The 15,117-nt window shown below is 27.0% G+C and overlaps 2 protein-coding genes and 1 non-coding gene across 3 annotated transcripts; 2 read left to right on the forward strand and 1 right to left on the reverse strand.

The window, feature by feature from the left end:
* The first annotated feature begins 2,275 nt into the window (after positions 1–2,275).
* On the forward strand, positions 2,276–3,682 carry LOC124933795. The gene is made up of 2 exons (XM_047474238.1): positions 2,276–2,663; positions 3,143–3,682. The coding sequence occupies exons 1-2, from the start codon at positions 2,276–2,278 to the stop codon at positions 3,640–3,642; spliced, it is 888 nt and encodes a 295-aa protein (XP_047330194.1). The 3' UTR covers positions 3,643–3,682.
* An 8,644-nt stretch (positions 3,683–12,326) lies between these two features.
* On the forward strand, positions 12,327–14,643 carry LOC124936112 (uncharacterized membrane protein At1g16860-like). Its single transcript, XM_047476574.1, has 4 exons — positions 12,327–13,150; positions 13,308–13,463; positions 13,526–13,737; positions 14,197–14,643. Exons 1-4 carry the CDS (start codon positions 12,446–12,448, stop codon positions 14,387–14,389), a joined length of 1,266 nt encoding a protein of 421 aa, XP_047332530.1. The 5' UTR covers positions 12,327–12,445; the 3' UTR covers positions 14,390–14,643.
* TRNAE-UUC lies at positions 13,921–13,992 on the reverse strand. The gene has a single exon. It is a non-coding gene; the product is annotated as a tRNA-Glu (tRNA).
* Positions 14,644–15,117: the final 474 nt, after the last annotated feature.

Here is a 15,117-nt window from a genome sequence, read left to right on the forward strand (position 1 = left end):
TACATGTTATGTGTCATTCTATAAGTACTAATGATGGTTAAAATTTTTTAAAATATATGTTGACTAATTGAATCCACCCAATTTGTTTCCATATAGAGTTAGTTATGGATATTAAATTTAGTATAACTAAATTATTAATATTTTTTACATGTTTAGATGAAAATATACATATATATTAATATTAATATTTTGATTAATAAATTAAGTGATTTAATAGTTCAAAATGATAGGTATAATAGGAAGTTTGAATTTTAAGTAAAATAATAATAAAATTATATCAAACAAACTCTTTTACCTTTTTTTTTTAATGAAATAGTCTGTCTAACAAAATGTTTTAGATGCTTATTTTATAAGAGAAGAACTTTATATATAATTAGAAAGCACCCATAATTGGCTTAATTAGTCTCGATTAGGATTTAGGTCATATGAAAGAATATGACTTTTTTTTTTCTTTTTTTCTTTTTTAAATCGGTTCATATATATATATTAAAAACAATAAGAATAGTTATGAAATGTGTTATTATAAATTAAACAGAAAATATATAATAATATCAATATCCTAAGAAGTTAAATAAAGATTCAAGACAAGATCGATGTAAGTAATTGATCCATCCCTTTAATTTGTTTTTATAATTTATTCTTTGGTTAACTATATAAAATGTATAAACATTTAGATTCCTAATATGAACAATATTCTTTATCAACTCAATGTTTTCATGGTTTTGCACAATAATGTCATAATTAATTATTTGCAATATTAACTGTTTATAGAAATACAGTATAATTTCTTGGTATATTTTGAAGATTCATAGAACATATATTAAATATTTTGGTTAAGTCCAAATAATAGTGAATCTGGACTAATCTCACTAATTCATTATTGTACCTGGACACATTTTACAGGTTCACTGTACCTGGACACATTTATAACTAGATCTCCACAAACAGCGTCGATTCGCGACGTCCAGTGAATTTATTTTTTTATTTTTTTAAAAAGTTAAAAAAAAGAAATAAAAAAAAGGTTAATTTGTACTTCATGACCAACGGTTGCATTGATTCTTGCCATATGTTAGGAATATTTATAGAATAAAGGATGATAATTAACTATATATATGTAAATGATGTTTTTTCTTTTTAATACAATGCAAAATTATGAATTAGTAAAATCAACTTTTGTGATTATATATATCATATACACAAAATTAATATTAAAATAACATTATGTTAAAGGGTGAGTTTTCAATTCTATGTCCAACATCTATACATGACAAATATTTGATCAACAAAATTATATAGAGTTTTGATATGACAAAAAAATGATATATTTATAGTGTGTATTCAAATAACCAAAATTTATTAATTAAATTTATGATATTGTACTAATCAATTTTATCCTTGTTAATTATAAAAAGTTGTTTGAAATTTTTATTATATTTAATTTTATAATTAATTTTGTTTGATTAATAATATAATTAATTAAAATCAGTTTATAAAATATTAAAAATAAATTATTATATACTCATAAAGTTATCAAATTAACCTACATAATATTTTATAAAAATAATTTAAACAAAATGACAAAGCATGAAATGAAAAGAAAAAAATAAAAAAAAATATTACTTAATTGATTATCGAGCTCATAAATTCTCTTGAAAAACAATTAACTAATCGACGGACTCTATCACATTTTCAAAACGAAGCTAATAATAATAATAATAATAATAATAGAATTATGAAGTATATGCATTAGGCCACTACTATTATTAAAAATTTAACAATTTCTTTCAAACCCAATAATATAGGGTTATAATAAAACCAATTTTAAAATAAATAAATAATCATCCCTAATTCAAATTGACATAGACTAATTGACTTTATAAATATAATTGTCTAAATCTCATAATTAATTAATTTCATGACTAATTGAAATATATCTTCTTTCAAATTATAAATTTAATAAGTATTAATTAAGTTATAAATGTATATTATCTATAGTGAGAATATGTGTTTGTATCTTATTAATTATTATTATATTTGAGTGATTAAGTTGAAGTCAATAATAAAATGAATCACACGTGAACCAAATAGAATTAATTGAGACGTTTTATAAGTAGAAAAGAGAAACCAACAATGAATATGAACGTATAATCGTCCTCATTCATTTCTTCCTTATTTATATATATATTAAACTTACAAAGTTCCTATAATCACTTTGAATTGAATTGGTGTTTAATTGGTGGGTGTTATGATAGTACTTCTTAATTCAAAACAAATAATGGCAAACAAGATTCCGGTGAGATTTAAGAGGGTGGCGGCGGCGTTTGAGGAGGAGGTGGCGCGTGCGAGATTCTCGGAAAGTAGTGGGAGCGAGCACTCGCCGGAGGAGGAAGAGTTGATGAATCTCTCCGACTTGGTGGATTCTTTTATGGAGAGGGAATATGGAAAAGAAGAACCTGAAAGGAATGTTGAAGATGAATTGGAGATTTGTGATTCCTATTTGGAAATGAAGGAGGAACTTGAGAAGTTATTGGGATATAATGAAGAAGATGATGAAATGAAGAAAAATATTAGGGCAGAGGTTGAAAGGGTTTATGGTGATTGTTTTAAAGAAGAAGAGAAACGTGGGTTGATGATCAAATTGCGTCATAGTGGATTTGATGCAGGTATTTTATTATTGCTTCAATCTTGTTTCTAATTTTCATTTAAACGAGGGCCGAAAAATCGGGTAGACAAACTAACAGATTTGTCTAACCGGTTTAATAATTCGTGTCAAAATCAAATTTTCTAGAATAAACTTTTTATGTCTTTTTAAACTAATTCGGTTTTAAAAAGATTATAGACAATATTTTGGGTCTTTTCTAGTTGATCCAATTTTAACACGTTTATTAATTAAGTAAAATTGGTGACCTAAATTCAAAAATACATTACCCTATGTCTTAACCATTTTTTTCATTTTTTATTTTTTTATTGACTAGGAAATTTTGAATCCTAATTAATAATTTCTTTGAATAATTTTAGGTTTTGACCTTTATATCACCCGGAACCTAAAAATATTCGTACATTTCTACATTAAAAAAACATCTCTATAATTACTACATTGATCTTAATTTAATTTGTGACTAATAATTTATGTGAAAAACAGGTCTATGCAAATCGAAATGGGAAAAAACTGGGAAATACCCATCAGGATCATACGAATACATAGACATAAAAGAATCGAACAATGATCGTGAACAACGTTACATAATAGAAATCAATCTTGTGAACGAATTCGCGATAGCCCGTCCAACGAAATTCTATAGTTCGTTATTGGATCTATTTCCTTCTATATTCGTGGGAAAGGCGGAAGATTTGAAGAAGATTGTTAGATTGATGTTTAAAGGAATGAAGGATTCTTTGAACAAAATGGATATGTCAATGCCACCTTGGCGAAGACATGGCTATCAACAAGCCAAGTGGTTCAGTGGGTTCAGACGAACCGTGAATGAGTTTCCGATAGAAAGTGGATCGGATTCGACCGTGGCATTGAAGAGGAGATGGGTCGGGTTTGAACCGGTGGATTTTGTTTCGTCGGGTTGTAATTGTAAGAAGAATTTGAGTCGGGGCAGAGTCGGGTTGTTGGCTTTGGCTCTTAATAGTTAGCCCTTTGAAAATATTAATAAGCATGTTATTATAAAATTGTGGAATGATCATTTTTTATTGTTTTTAGAAAGAAAAAAAAAAGGGTTAGTTTATAGCCCAATCCCTTATTTTTGTGGTCTTTAGTTGTCTTAGTAGGCATGTTCAATCCTATATTTGGTTTGATATCATTGTAAATAATATTTGAATGGAAATTCATCTATATTAATTCACTCAACTGAATTTTATTTATTTTTAATTTGATATATTATAGGTTAACACTAAGGGTAAGCGGTTGAGTTCGTTTTATTTTTACCGAAAAGTTCTTCTAAGATTTCTATACTTTATGCCTTATGGTATGAAGGTGTCTCTCAAACAAACCCGATATCATCCTGTAGTAAAAAAATCAATTATATAGAATCCAACATTCTTCTCTGAAGCATTTTAACAAACAGTAAAGGTTCATACTTGCAACCCCACGGACTAAATCATGTTAGCATACTTGACGGTTAAGTTAAGTAACATACACCTAGCAGACGCATGAGCATAGCAACGCAGTTTGTTCCTCGGTATTCCAGCAAGCTGATCACAATGATTCGCAACGCAGAGAAGGGAGGAAGGAGAAAGAGAAGTGGCATAGGGGCAAAATATAATCTTATCCCCCGAGAGCATTATTTCGCATGCTAACTGATCGGTTCGGTCGGCTTATCAATTTAATTGTTGAAAAATTACAATTATAAATATAATATACAATCAATTAAATCATCCGTTTTTATTATTTAAATCGTTAACTGAATCGACGAGAGTTTACCATTAGAACTCGATTCGGTCGCATATAATTATGGTTGGTTTGGTACAATTTTTTTCAATTTTGCTTATACCTATAGTTAAAAGTCATTCCATATCCGGTTATTTGATAAATTTTTTGTTACATGATTATAATCATCAAATTCAAAAATAATGTGTTGTCTTGGACTTATAATTTTAGATGTAACCTCTATATAACAAAAGAAAATCAAAACAATAAGTGAAATATAAATTTATAAGAAATTAAAATTATAGATGAGAATAATGAATAAGAAAATATTTTTTAAAAAATGATAGACGAGATTATTGAATACTATAATACCAAAAAATCAAAGGTATTGAATAATTTGCATGCTAACTGATTTTGACAAATAATTGATCAGCTCAAGATTAAATATTTTAACACTTAGTTTTAGTTATGAGTTTTCATATATGTGGTGGTTATTTGGATTTTAGTATAAATAATCCTCTTATCACATCCAAAATATTTTTTTTTTTTAATTTAAAAATGTTCCCCTTTTATTAGTTCAGAAACAAAGATCCAGGCTATCTTCATGTCTATTATCTGTCCATTCTCAAAGCCCAATTTCATTCAAATATAAATACAAATAAACAGGGTATTCAAATATAAATACAAATAAACAGGGTTCAAAGTGGCTAGCTTATTTTGATTGATTTTTTTTTATAACGCTGGGTTGCGCTTCTCCTATATAGCGTGATTAATTCCCGCGGGTTAAACACATAACCCTCAAATACACTTAACAATTTAACCAGACACAGAACTTGTCGTCCGACGAAGGCTCGAACTCAGGACCTCAGAAGGTTAGAGATAGTCTAACATATGTTATCTCTTGTGTCACTAGACTATAATAGAGGACATTTGGATTGAATTGGGTGATAAAACACTTATATATATTATACCAATTTATTTTGGGGGAAAAAATATGTGGCAACAGATGGCGCAGAAGATGTCACCTGACGGGCTCAAACTCAGGACTTTAGGTTTAATATTCACCTATTGTTGTCGTTAAACTAGAAGAGAGGATACTATACCAATTTATTTATCTGATTTAATTGATACTATTTAATTAATTTGCTCTACTTAGTTTATTTCGTCCCTTATTGTTATTGAACTCAATAATTTTTTATTTTTGTTGAGTTATCCTAAAAAAAGTATGGGTTAGGATTTGTATCTCCCAAATCCGACCTGTTTGAAATAATCTGTAAAAATGCAAGAAAGAAGAATACAAGAAAACACAGATTTATAGTGGTTCACTCAAATTGAACTACGTCCACTTCAGCCACTACCAGATTTCACTATGAAAAAGAAGACGGAATACAGAGTTTTTAACTCACACTTTATCTCTATAGAATTATGTCTTAACAATATAAACCCTTAATAATCACATATTTATATGGTAAACATTTAGGTAATAAACCTAAATAACTTTGGTCAGGCCCAAGCCCAAAATAAAAAAAAAAAAAAACTCAATAAACTCTCATTAATAATGTAGAGTTTATTATAAGTGTAGGTTCCATAACTCAACAGTACGACAGTTAGATCTTATCAATTCAAATTATTATTTTTATATATAACTTTTTATTTGAATTAACAATAATTAATTTATTTTTATTAAAAACAAATAAAGATTGTTGAAGGATGGTTTATTCATAAAGCAAAACTACCTAGGCTAAAACAAGCAAATTGCTTCAAATATGATGTTGATGATTTGTTCATCTTTAGTTCAACATTTAACTAATTTCTAATATATATTTTCTTATAAATTTCATTTCATTCCTACTAAATGCACAAATCACAACAATATAAAGAAATTGGTGTGCAGATGTGTATGATTTAAGCATTTTTTTAATATTCTATGTATTATGAAAAATTAAATTAAATAAATGTAAAATATATATGAAATCAATAATAATCATATATAAAAAACTAGTTATGGGTGGTGCACATTACTCCATTAAAGGCGTTTGGTAGCATGCCACAATGGAGGTTGAGGCACAAATTTGATGACAATCTCACATGAAATGAATGGACCAAATTTGTTATGTTTCTTTTATTTATCAAAATACTATACACCTTTCTTTATATAAACAACTCCCTAAACTATATACAAAAGCATAACATATATATAGATTATAAGTCTATAAAATTAAAATAAATTTGATAAAAGAAATCCACATATTTATAGTGATCGTAGCGATTATTATAACGTTTTTTAGATTAATTTGTTGTGAGAAGTATATGGAGTCGAGTAGTCGACTATATATAGAGTTCATCTTTTCAACTTGATGCGGGAGAGGCATGAGTGCAGTTCGATCTTGTGGTGTATTCGAAAGTATTGAGTAGGGCTTCTTTCTCGTTGATTAGTATAGTTTGCCTACGCTCTATTGAAATGTCTAATTTTCTACTGCGGTTTTGTCAACGAATACGTCTCTGGCCGGATTGACTTACCTAAGGCTTTGTCTTGGGTGCTTTAGTGATAAAGACTATGTTAGGTTTGGTAATACCTAAAACAAATTAAAAGAGATCGAGGTTGATAGTTGGAAAAGAACTAAATCCCAAAAAAGAAAGTTGAACACATTCCTACTAGTTAATATACTGATTTTAATGAATTTTAACTTTTGATTTCTTATTGTCATTAATTATTAGTTATAAGTTGGGTTTAAATTATTAATACTACAAATTTTCAATTATCTTTGATTTGATTCATTTACTTTGAAAAGTATGCACTATTTTTTAATTGGTGTCTAATGGAGTTATGAGATTGTACCATGTTAATTTTACAAATAAATAATAAGACACATCACTCATTTTTTTTTCCAAAAGTACTTGAAAAAAAATTAAAAATCAATTAGGCTAGAAAGTGAGAGGTTAGAGAAAATAAATTTATAAATAAAAGAACACTTTTTGTTTGAACATGATAAAAAAAGACAAATGAACAAATTACCCAAAGTATTTTCTTTCAATTTTCTCAGATTGTAAGTTTTGTATTTATGTTTATGGTTAGGGCTAAACGCCAAAATCCTTTAAATAAATATCTTTAGTTAATTATAATATAATATTGGATTCCAAATCAATCAAGCTTGTTTGCTGTTGGGTGATTTGAAATATTATAAAGCTTAAAAAAAAGTGAAGAGAGCAAGTTATTTAGGTCAGTAATTAATTCAATTATTATTTTATTATTTTTAAACTTCAAATTAAAATTTTAAGTGTTTGGTTGATAAATTAAATAATTACAAATAAAAACATGATGCTAACACAATTTTCTTTTCATTAAAAGTTTGATGCAAAATGAGTAATGAATGAATGTTCTAGCAAAAAAAAAATAAAATAAAATAAAGGAGAATAAAGAAACACAAAAATAGCATTGGTTGTAGTATTCATATTGAGACTAACTCTTATTAAAAATTTATGATATTTGAATTATTATTATTTTTAGATAAATAAGAATAGTTGTTAAAAAATAATTAATTAAGACGACAAGAACCTAAATTTTTGGGTAATAATTCAATTATTTTACATTATACTATTTCGTCGACAAAACACGTGAATCTTTTATGATCTTTAATACGTTTTATTTATAATATTATTATTATAACGTTTTATATATTTTTTTATTAAAAAAAATAATTGAAAAGTTAATATTCATTTTTAAGATTTACTAGCTTATAAATAATTTTTGATAAGGTATTTGTGATTTTATTCTTATTTTTATTTTGTGTACCATTTTTTTTCTCATCATATTATTTTTTACTAGCTTATATGTTTATGTGAATAAAATATTCTCATTGTTTTATTATAGGTATCATTTTAAAATAATTATAGACTAATGAAAATATTAAGTTTTCAAAAATTAAACTATTCATAATATATATTGAAAAAATGATTAATATTTAAATATATATAATTATATATATTTATTAAATATTATTATAAACTAAGGACATGTTCAATTAAAATTTTGTTAAAATTATAAAAAATAATGTTTTGAGTTATGATTTCAAACCTAGTTAGCTTTTATTATATAACGATGAATAAATATGATATATATACATGTATATTAATTTTACTGAATTTAATTAATGTTTTTGACTAATCATTCTTTAAATCTTAGTGGTCAAAACTCTCATTTTTATTCATTTTTTTTATTAAATTCGATAGATAAATTAGTGTTATTAATCTTGTATTCATTTGTTTATAAATGTAATTTAAATAATAAATTAATATCGTTTAAAAAACTATTATGTATAATCTCACCAATAAATAATTTTAAATTGTAAAGATGATATAACTTCAATAATAAGTAACTTCAAATTGTAAAGTTTAAAAAAATTGTTCGAAATCTCAATTGCTCTATACAAAACACCATTCTGTAATTTAACTGGTTACAAATAAATATAAAATATAAATAAACTGAGTGTTTAAGCTTAATTAAACATATATATCTAACATTAACAATTAAAATAAATTGAATAGTATCCAACTTACAAATTAATAAAGTGGAACAAACAAGTTAAATATAAACCGAATCAAATAATCCTATGTATGTATTAAATAGTTTTTAATGGCTTCTCTGTCACGTAAGAACTGAATGATTACAAATGCTCAGTATCTGAATCATTTTTATAGGAACTTTCTAGATGAATTTAAGTATTTAACTATTAAATATATATATATATATATATATATATTTTTTTTTTTTCTCTAAAACAATAATAAGGACAAAACATTAAAATGTAGATAAATGAAAATATTTATAAAAAAAAAACTATGACTAAGCTGTATTGAAAATAATGTTTCAAACCAAACGTGTCCCAAGCAGTAAACACCGACGATTCATGTTGAATGGACCCCACCTTCTATACTTGAGTTCATAAAGGATTAATTGAGTGGGACCCTTTCTATATTATATATATAATATATATTAATATATATGAATAATTGAATATATATATATATACTCATTGGTTACATGATTAGTTATTTTTTTTTTGTTTGGTGGGAATGTATATATTTATAATTTGAGATAAGAATATAATCGTCATAGAATTCAAAACTACATATAATTTTTAATTTCAAATTTTGATTGAAAATATATAATTTTGAATCAACTTTTAAATACTAACCAAACAACACCCTATTCATAAAGGTATATTATTCAAAAAGATTAAAATTTTGAAAATGGATTCACATTAAAAATATTTAAATTAAAGTTAGCCTTTATAAATTTTAAATATTAAAAATGTTTAAGTTAAAGTAAAAATATATAGTCTTTATAAATTTAAATTATTTAAATATTTAAATTAAAGTAAAAATCTTGTACCTTTATAATATATATTATGTCTTGTAAATAGTGACAAATCTGTTAAAAAGTATATAACGAAAATAAATTAAGTTTTCTAAAGTAAAAATGTGATATAATTTTTTGATTTTTTAAAATTTAATTGATTAGTTGTTTTTTTTCTAATTTAAAAAAATAGAAAAACTAATATTAATTTACTTATTTTTTTTATAATTTTTCTTTTATATTTTAAAGTCCATACAAACCAATTTTACTTTTTAATTTCATAATTTCAATGATTAAATTTAAAAATAAATCAGAGTTAAGTTAATATATTTTTTTGTCTAATTTTTTAAACTATATATATAACTCGCAAATGTAGCTAAGAATCGACTTAAGAGACCAAAATATCACAGGTTCAATTCTATCTACAAACATTTTGAGTTTAAACGTGTATATATATATATATTAGGTGAGAACTAAGAAAAAATTGACTTATTCATTATATCTTTTTGAAACAAAATTTAGATTATTAAAAAAATGGTATTGATTTTGAAAAGTTTTTTTTTAAAATTATTTAAAGGGTATTAATATTGTAATAAAAAATTATTTATTTATTTTTATATATTTTGATTAATGAATTAAGTTATGTTATTTAAGAGAGAATTGATATAATTATAGTGTATTACGATTGAGATTTTTATAATAATAAAAAAATAACCAAACAAGGCTTCAAAGGTGATTAATTATATACATAATTAATCATTGAATGGAAATAATTAGAAAAGCAATCAGCAAAAGAGATTATATGGAATATCTAATGATGTTTAAGTCCAAGGATCAGTTCAACATCAACTCAACTAATTATTTGAAAACTATACTGTTTCAAATATAACAACATAATTAAATTTAATATGAACAACATAGTTTTGATGTCAAATATAATCATAAATAACATGATTTTTTAATTATATATTTAGTACATAACAATAACATATTAACAATAACCTTAGGCGCCTAGTTTGATTTGAGTTTTTTTACCATCTTTTTTTATTAATTAGATCTTTATGACATTAATTATAATCATCAAATAACTCATTTCATCAGATTTTTTTGGATTTTTTTTGGATAAAACTCAAAGATAATAAAAAATATAAAACAAAATCAAATAAGCTCTGCTGAATCAAATGGAGTTTATTTTCCATAGTTGATAAATAATAATACTTGTAGTACTTCTTGCCTAACCTACCCATGAATATTTGTTTTAATGTTTTCTAAATATTAAAATAAAGAAATATAAGAGGGTTTATATAATAATTTTTTTATTTTTTTTAAATATTGTAAGCTAATAGACAAGACTTCTACTTCTGTTCTATATAAACATTACTTATTCAATATTTCTTAAACCCAATAACTAGGATAATCATAATACAAAGGAAATTATCAAATTAGAATTTGATCAAAAATGATAATACAAAATGGTTTTTCTTAATCCGAACTCATAATATTAATCATCTTATGAATTCATATTGAGCTAATTATTTGTTAAATGTTCTTATAGATTATATGTTTTATATTATTATTCAACTTATTTGAATGGTTAAAGTTGGGATGTTTGAAATTTTCAATTATCAATTACTTATATTTATTCTTCTTATTTATTTTGAAATATCCAACTTAATTTTGTAAACAATGACATGTCTGAATTTAATTTATACAAAATATATCTTTCATTAAAAGTACCTTAACAACTTATTATACATTTACAATTTATTGATAGTTTATAAATCACAATAATATTTCGTTATGTTGTTTACCAATAGAACTCTCAATAGAACTCTCGTTCTTAGCACTAATAAATATAATGAAAATTTTGATGTCGTTCAACAGTTAGATATCTTGCTTTCACCTAAGGGGAACAAAATTTTTTCCCTACCCTAATTTTAGCTTAAAAAATGATAGTAATAAGATTTAAACTCATAATCAAATAAAAAAAACTTAACAACTACGTTAAACAGTTTTGTAAAATTATTTAAACATTTATTACTCTTTAACAAATGTGCTGTCATGGGTGTGAGCTGTCCTACCATGTTTTCTTGCTGAGCTTATCCAGAGTCGATCGTATATGTTATTGAATTTGTATATACTCTAGAAAACGATTAACTTTCCCTAATCTTAGCTTAAAAAATTATAGTAATAAGATTTAAACTCATAATCAAATAAAAAAACTTAACAACTACGTTAAATAGTTTGTAAAATTATTTAAAACATTTATTACTCTTTAACAAATGTGTTGTCATAGGTGTAAGCTGTTCTAACCCGTTGTTTTGCCGAGCTTATCCCAGAGCCGACCCTATATGTTATTGAATTTGTATATACTCTAGAAAACGATTAACTTTTCGACCCGACTAATTTAAAAAAAAAAGTTATAATAATAAAATTATCATTTATATAAATTAAAGTACTATTAAATATTACCCTTTTTCAATTATTTTCAATATGATTTGGCAAGGATAAAAAGGTCATTATCGCAAAAGTTTGGATCCTTCACATCCTTTCAATGCTACTACTACCGACTGACTACACGCCAGCACACACATACACTCTCTCTCTCTCTCTCTCTCTCTCTCCTCTCCTTCTTCTTCCTCCGTCTGGCTCTGTAAAAAAAGCATCTTCCCCGCCTTGTACATCTAAACACTACTTTTCAAGCTTTTCCAAAAATGGGTTCAAGAATCCCTTCTCACAAGCTAAGCAGTGGTCTCTACGTCTCAGGCCGACCCGAACAGCTCAAGGAACGCCAACCAACAATGGCGTCACGAGCAGTTCCATACACCGGCGGCAACATCAAGAATTCCGGCGACTTATGCAAAATGTTCGACATCTATCATACAGATCAAGGTCCACCGACGCTCAAAACCTCTAGAGGTTCATCTTCTTCTTCACAACTAAACAGTGGATCCGTTCGATCTGGGTTAAGTTCTGGTTCGTTAGGAGGAACTAAATCTTCAGGTTCAGGACCTATTCATCCCACCGGTCTAATTACGTCAGGTCCGATTGGAGCGTCGGTGGGTCGTCGGTCGGGTCATCTAGAATCTACTGGATCAATTGGTAATGGTAAGCCGGTTGTTTATGGTTCTGCTGTGACGAAATTGAGTGAGGTGAAGATTAGGTTTAAGGTTTCTAAAGCTGTAATGTGGGTTTTTGTTGTTTTGATGGTTATGGCCTTGGTTGTTGGTGGGTTTTTAATGGTGGCTGTTAAGAAACCTTTAATCTTAGTCTCGATTGGAGCAATTCTTGCTCTGGTTATTATGGTACTGATTTGGAATTGCAGTTTGAAGATGAATGGTCTTTTGATGTTCTTGAAAAGATACCCAGATGCTGAACTTCGTGGCGCCATTGATGGTCAATATGTTAAGGTTACTGGGGTAATATAATCTTTCCCTTCTTATCTTGATTGTTAATTTCCATGTTTTTTAAACAAAATTCTTTATCCATTGATGATATAGGTAATTGAATTTTGTATGTGAATGGAATTCATGTCTAGTATTGAATTGTTGTCGATAATTTGAATGATGGATGTAGGTAGTAACGTGTGGGAGTGTTCCTCTCGAGACATCGTTTCAGAAGGTATCGAGGTGTGTATATGTTTCTACTGAATTATACGAGTACAAAGGATTGTGTGGGAATTCTGAAAATCCTAAACAACGATGTTTATCGTGGGGATGTAGACATGCCGAGGTAAGTTGTTTAATTCATTGTTGACGATTTTTCATAAGCTGAACAAGTTTTTATCTTGACAGAGATATGTTGCTGATTTCTACATATCAGACTTTCAAACTGGATTAAGAGCGTTAGTTAAGGCAGGTTATGGTTCTAAGGTTTCGGTACTTGTTAAACCGGCGAATGTGGTTGATGTGAATAAGGGGAATCGAGAATTGTCGCCCACTTTTGTACAATGGCTCGCTGATAACAACATCTCAACTGGTGATCGCTTGATGCGTCTCAAAGAAGGGTAAAGATTGCTCAAACCCTCCCTATTAGTATTTTTTTAACTTCGTAAAAGCTCAAACTCCTGTCTTTTAACTAGCCTTAGAAAGAAAGAAAAAAATACATCACAAAGGGTAAAACACCTCCCTTTCAATGTAAAAACTCGAACTCATGACTTCGAAAGAGCCTTAGAAAAAGAAAAAAGAGTTTCCGATGCCGGGAATCGAACCCGGGTCCCCTGGGTGAAAGCCAGATATCCTAACCGCTGGACGACATCGGAATTTGATTGATTTTGCTATTTTGTACATTAAAACATCACCATGAACAATGATATATACTTTTTTTCAATCCTTTTTTTGCACACTTTGAAATTTGTAAAAAGGGAGTATTTTTTTAAATAAATAGATTTTAAAGTTATTGATATATAACTAAGAGGTAGAATTATAGTATTTTAGTTGATGAATTATAAAAATGTGATTTACAGATATATTAAAGAAGGAAGTACAGTTAGCGTGATAGGGATTGTCCGACGTCACGAAAATGTTCTAATGATCGTCCCTCCAACCGAACCTGTTTCGACAGGCTTTCAATGGAGCCGGTTCCTTCTCCCAACCTATGCTGAAGGCATGGTCTTGACGTGCGACGAAAGTCAAAGTGCAGACGTAATTCCTGTGTAAATATATATGTAGTATTTTTCTCTACTCACTCTTGGAACTGGAAGCGTAAATATTACTATTAGATTGTGGAAAGCACCGTTAATGTCTCGAGCAATTAGTTCATATCTCGAAAATGGCATGGTTATTTTGGTTACAAAATAAAGTGTGTAGATGAGTATTAATATTGAATGTTTGTGAATTTTTGCTAAATTGTGTATATTGATCCATCCATCTAGTGATTTATTGTTGCGAGGCAATATTATTTATTATTGGAGAGAAAAATTGGTATTCTTTGGATGCTTTTCATTACATTTATATATACATATTTGTGGATTACCTTATTAGAAAAGAAGAGACATGTTGGCTTATGAATGCTTTCTTTTCAACGTGGGTAGAATGATGATTAATGACATATCTTTGTAAATGATAATTATGGTACCTTTAATTTGTTTATTTTAAATAGAACATTCAGATATTTTATTTATTTGAAAACATAAAAAACTCTCTTCTTTCCTTCGCATATAGGGTAACCTAAAATCTAGGGTCTTCCCTCCCGATAGGGATGATAATTCGTCAAAATTTCTAACTAAGCTTGACATGTTTATTTGTAAGAGTTCATTACTGGTTAAATCGGGGAACATGGTTTATGTGAATTATCGACCACTTTTGTACTAATCCTATGGATTGTTCCTATTATTGCTTGATGTATTTCAAAGAAAGGTAAAGCTTATTAGTATTCTTTTTTTAAT

This window comes from Impatiens glandulifera, chromosome 4 (genome assembly GCF_907164915.1).
Source record: "Impatiens glandulifera chromosome 4, dImpGla2.1, whole genome shotgun sequence".
Classification (NCBI taxonomy): Eukaryota; Viridiplantae; Streptophyta; class Magnoliopsida; order Ericales; family Balsaminaceae; genus Impatiens; species Impatiens glandulifera.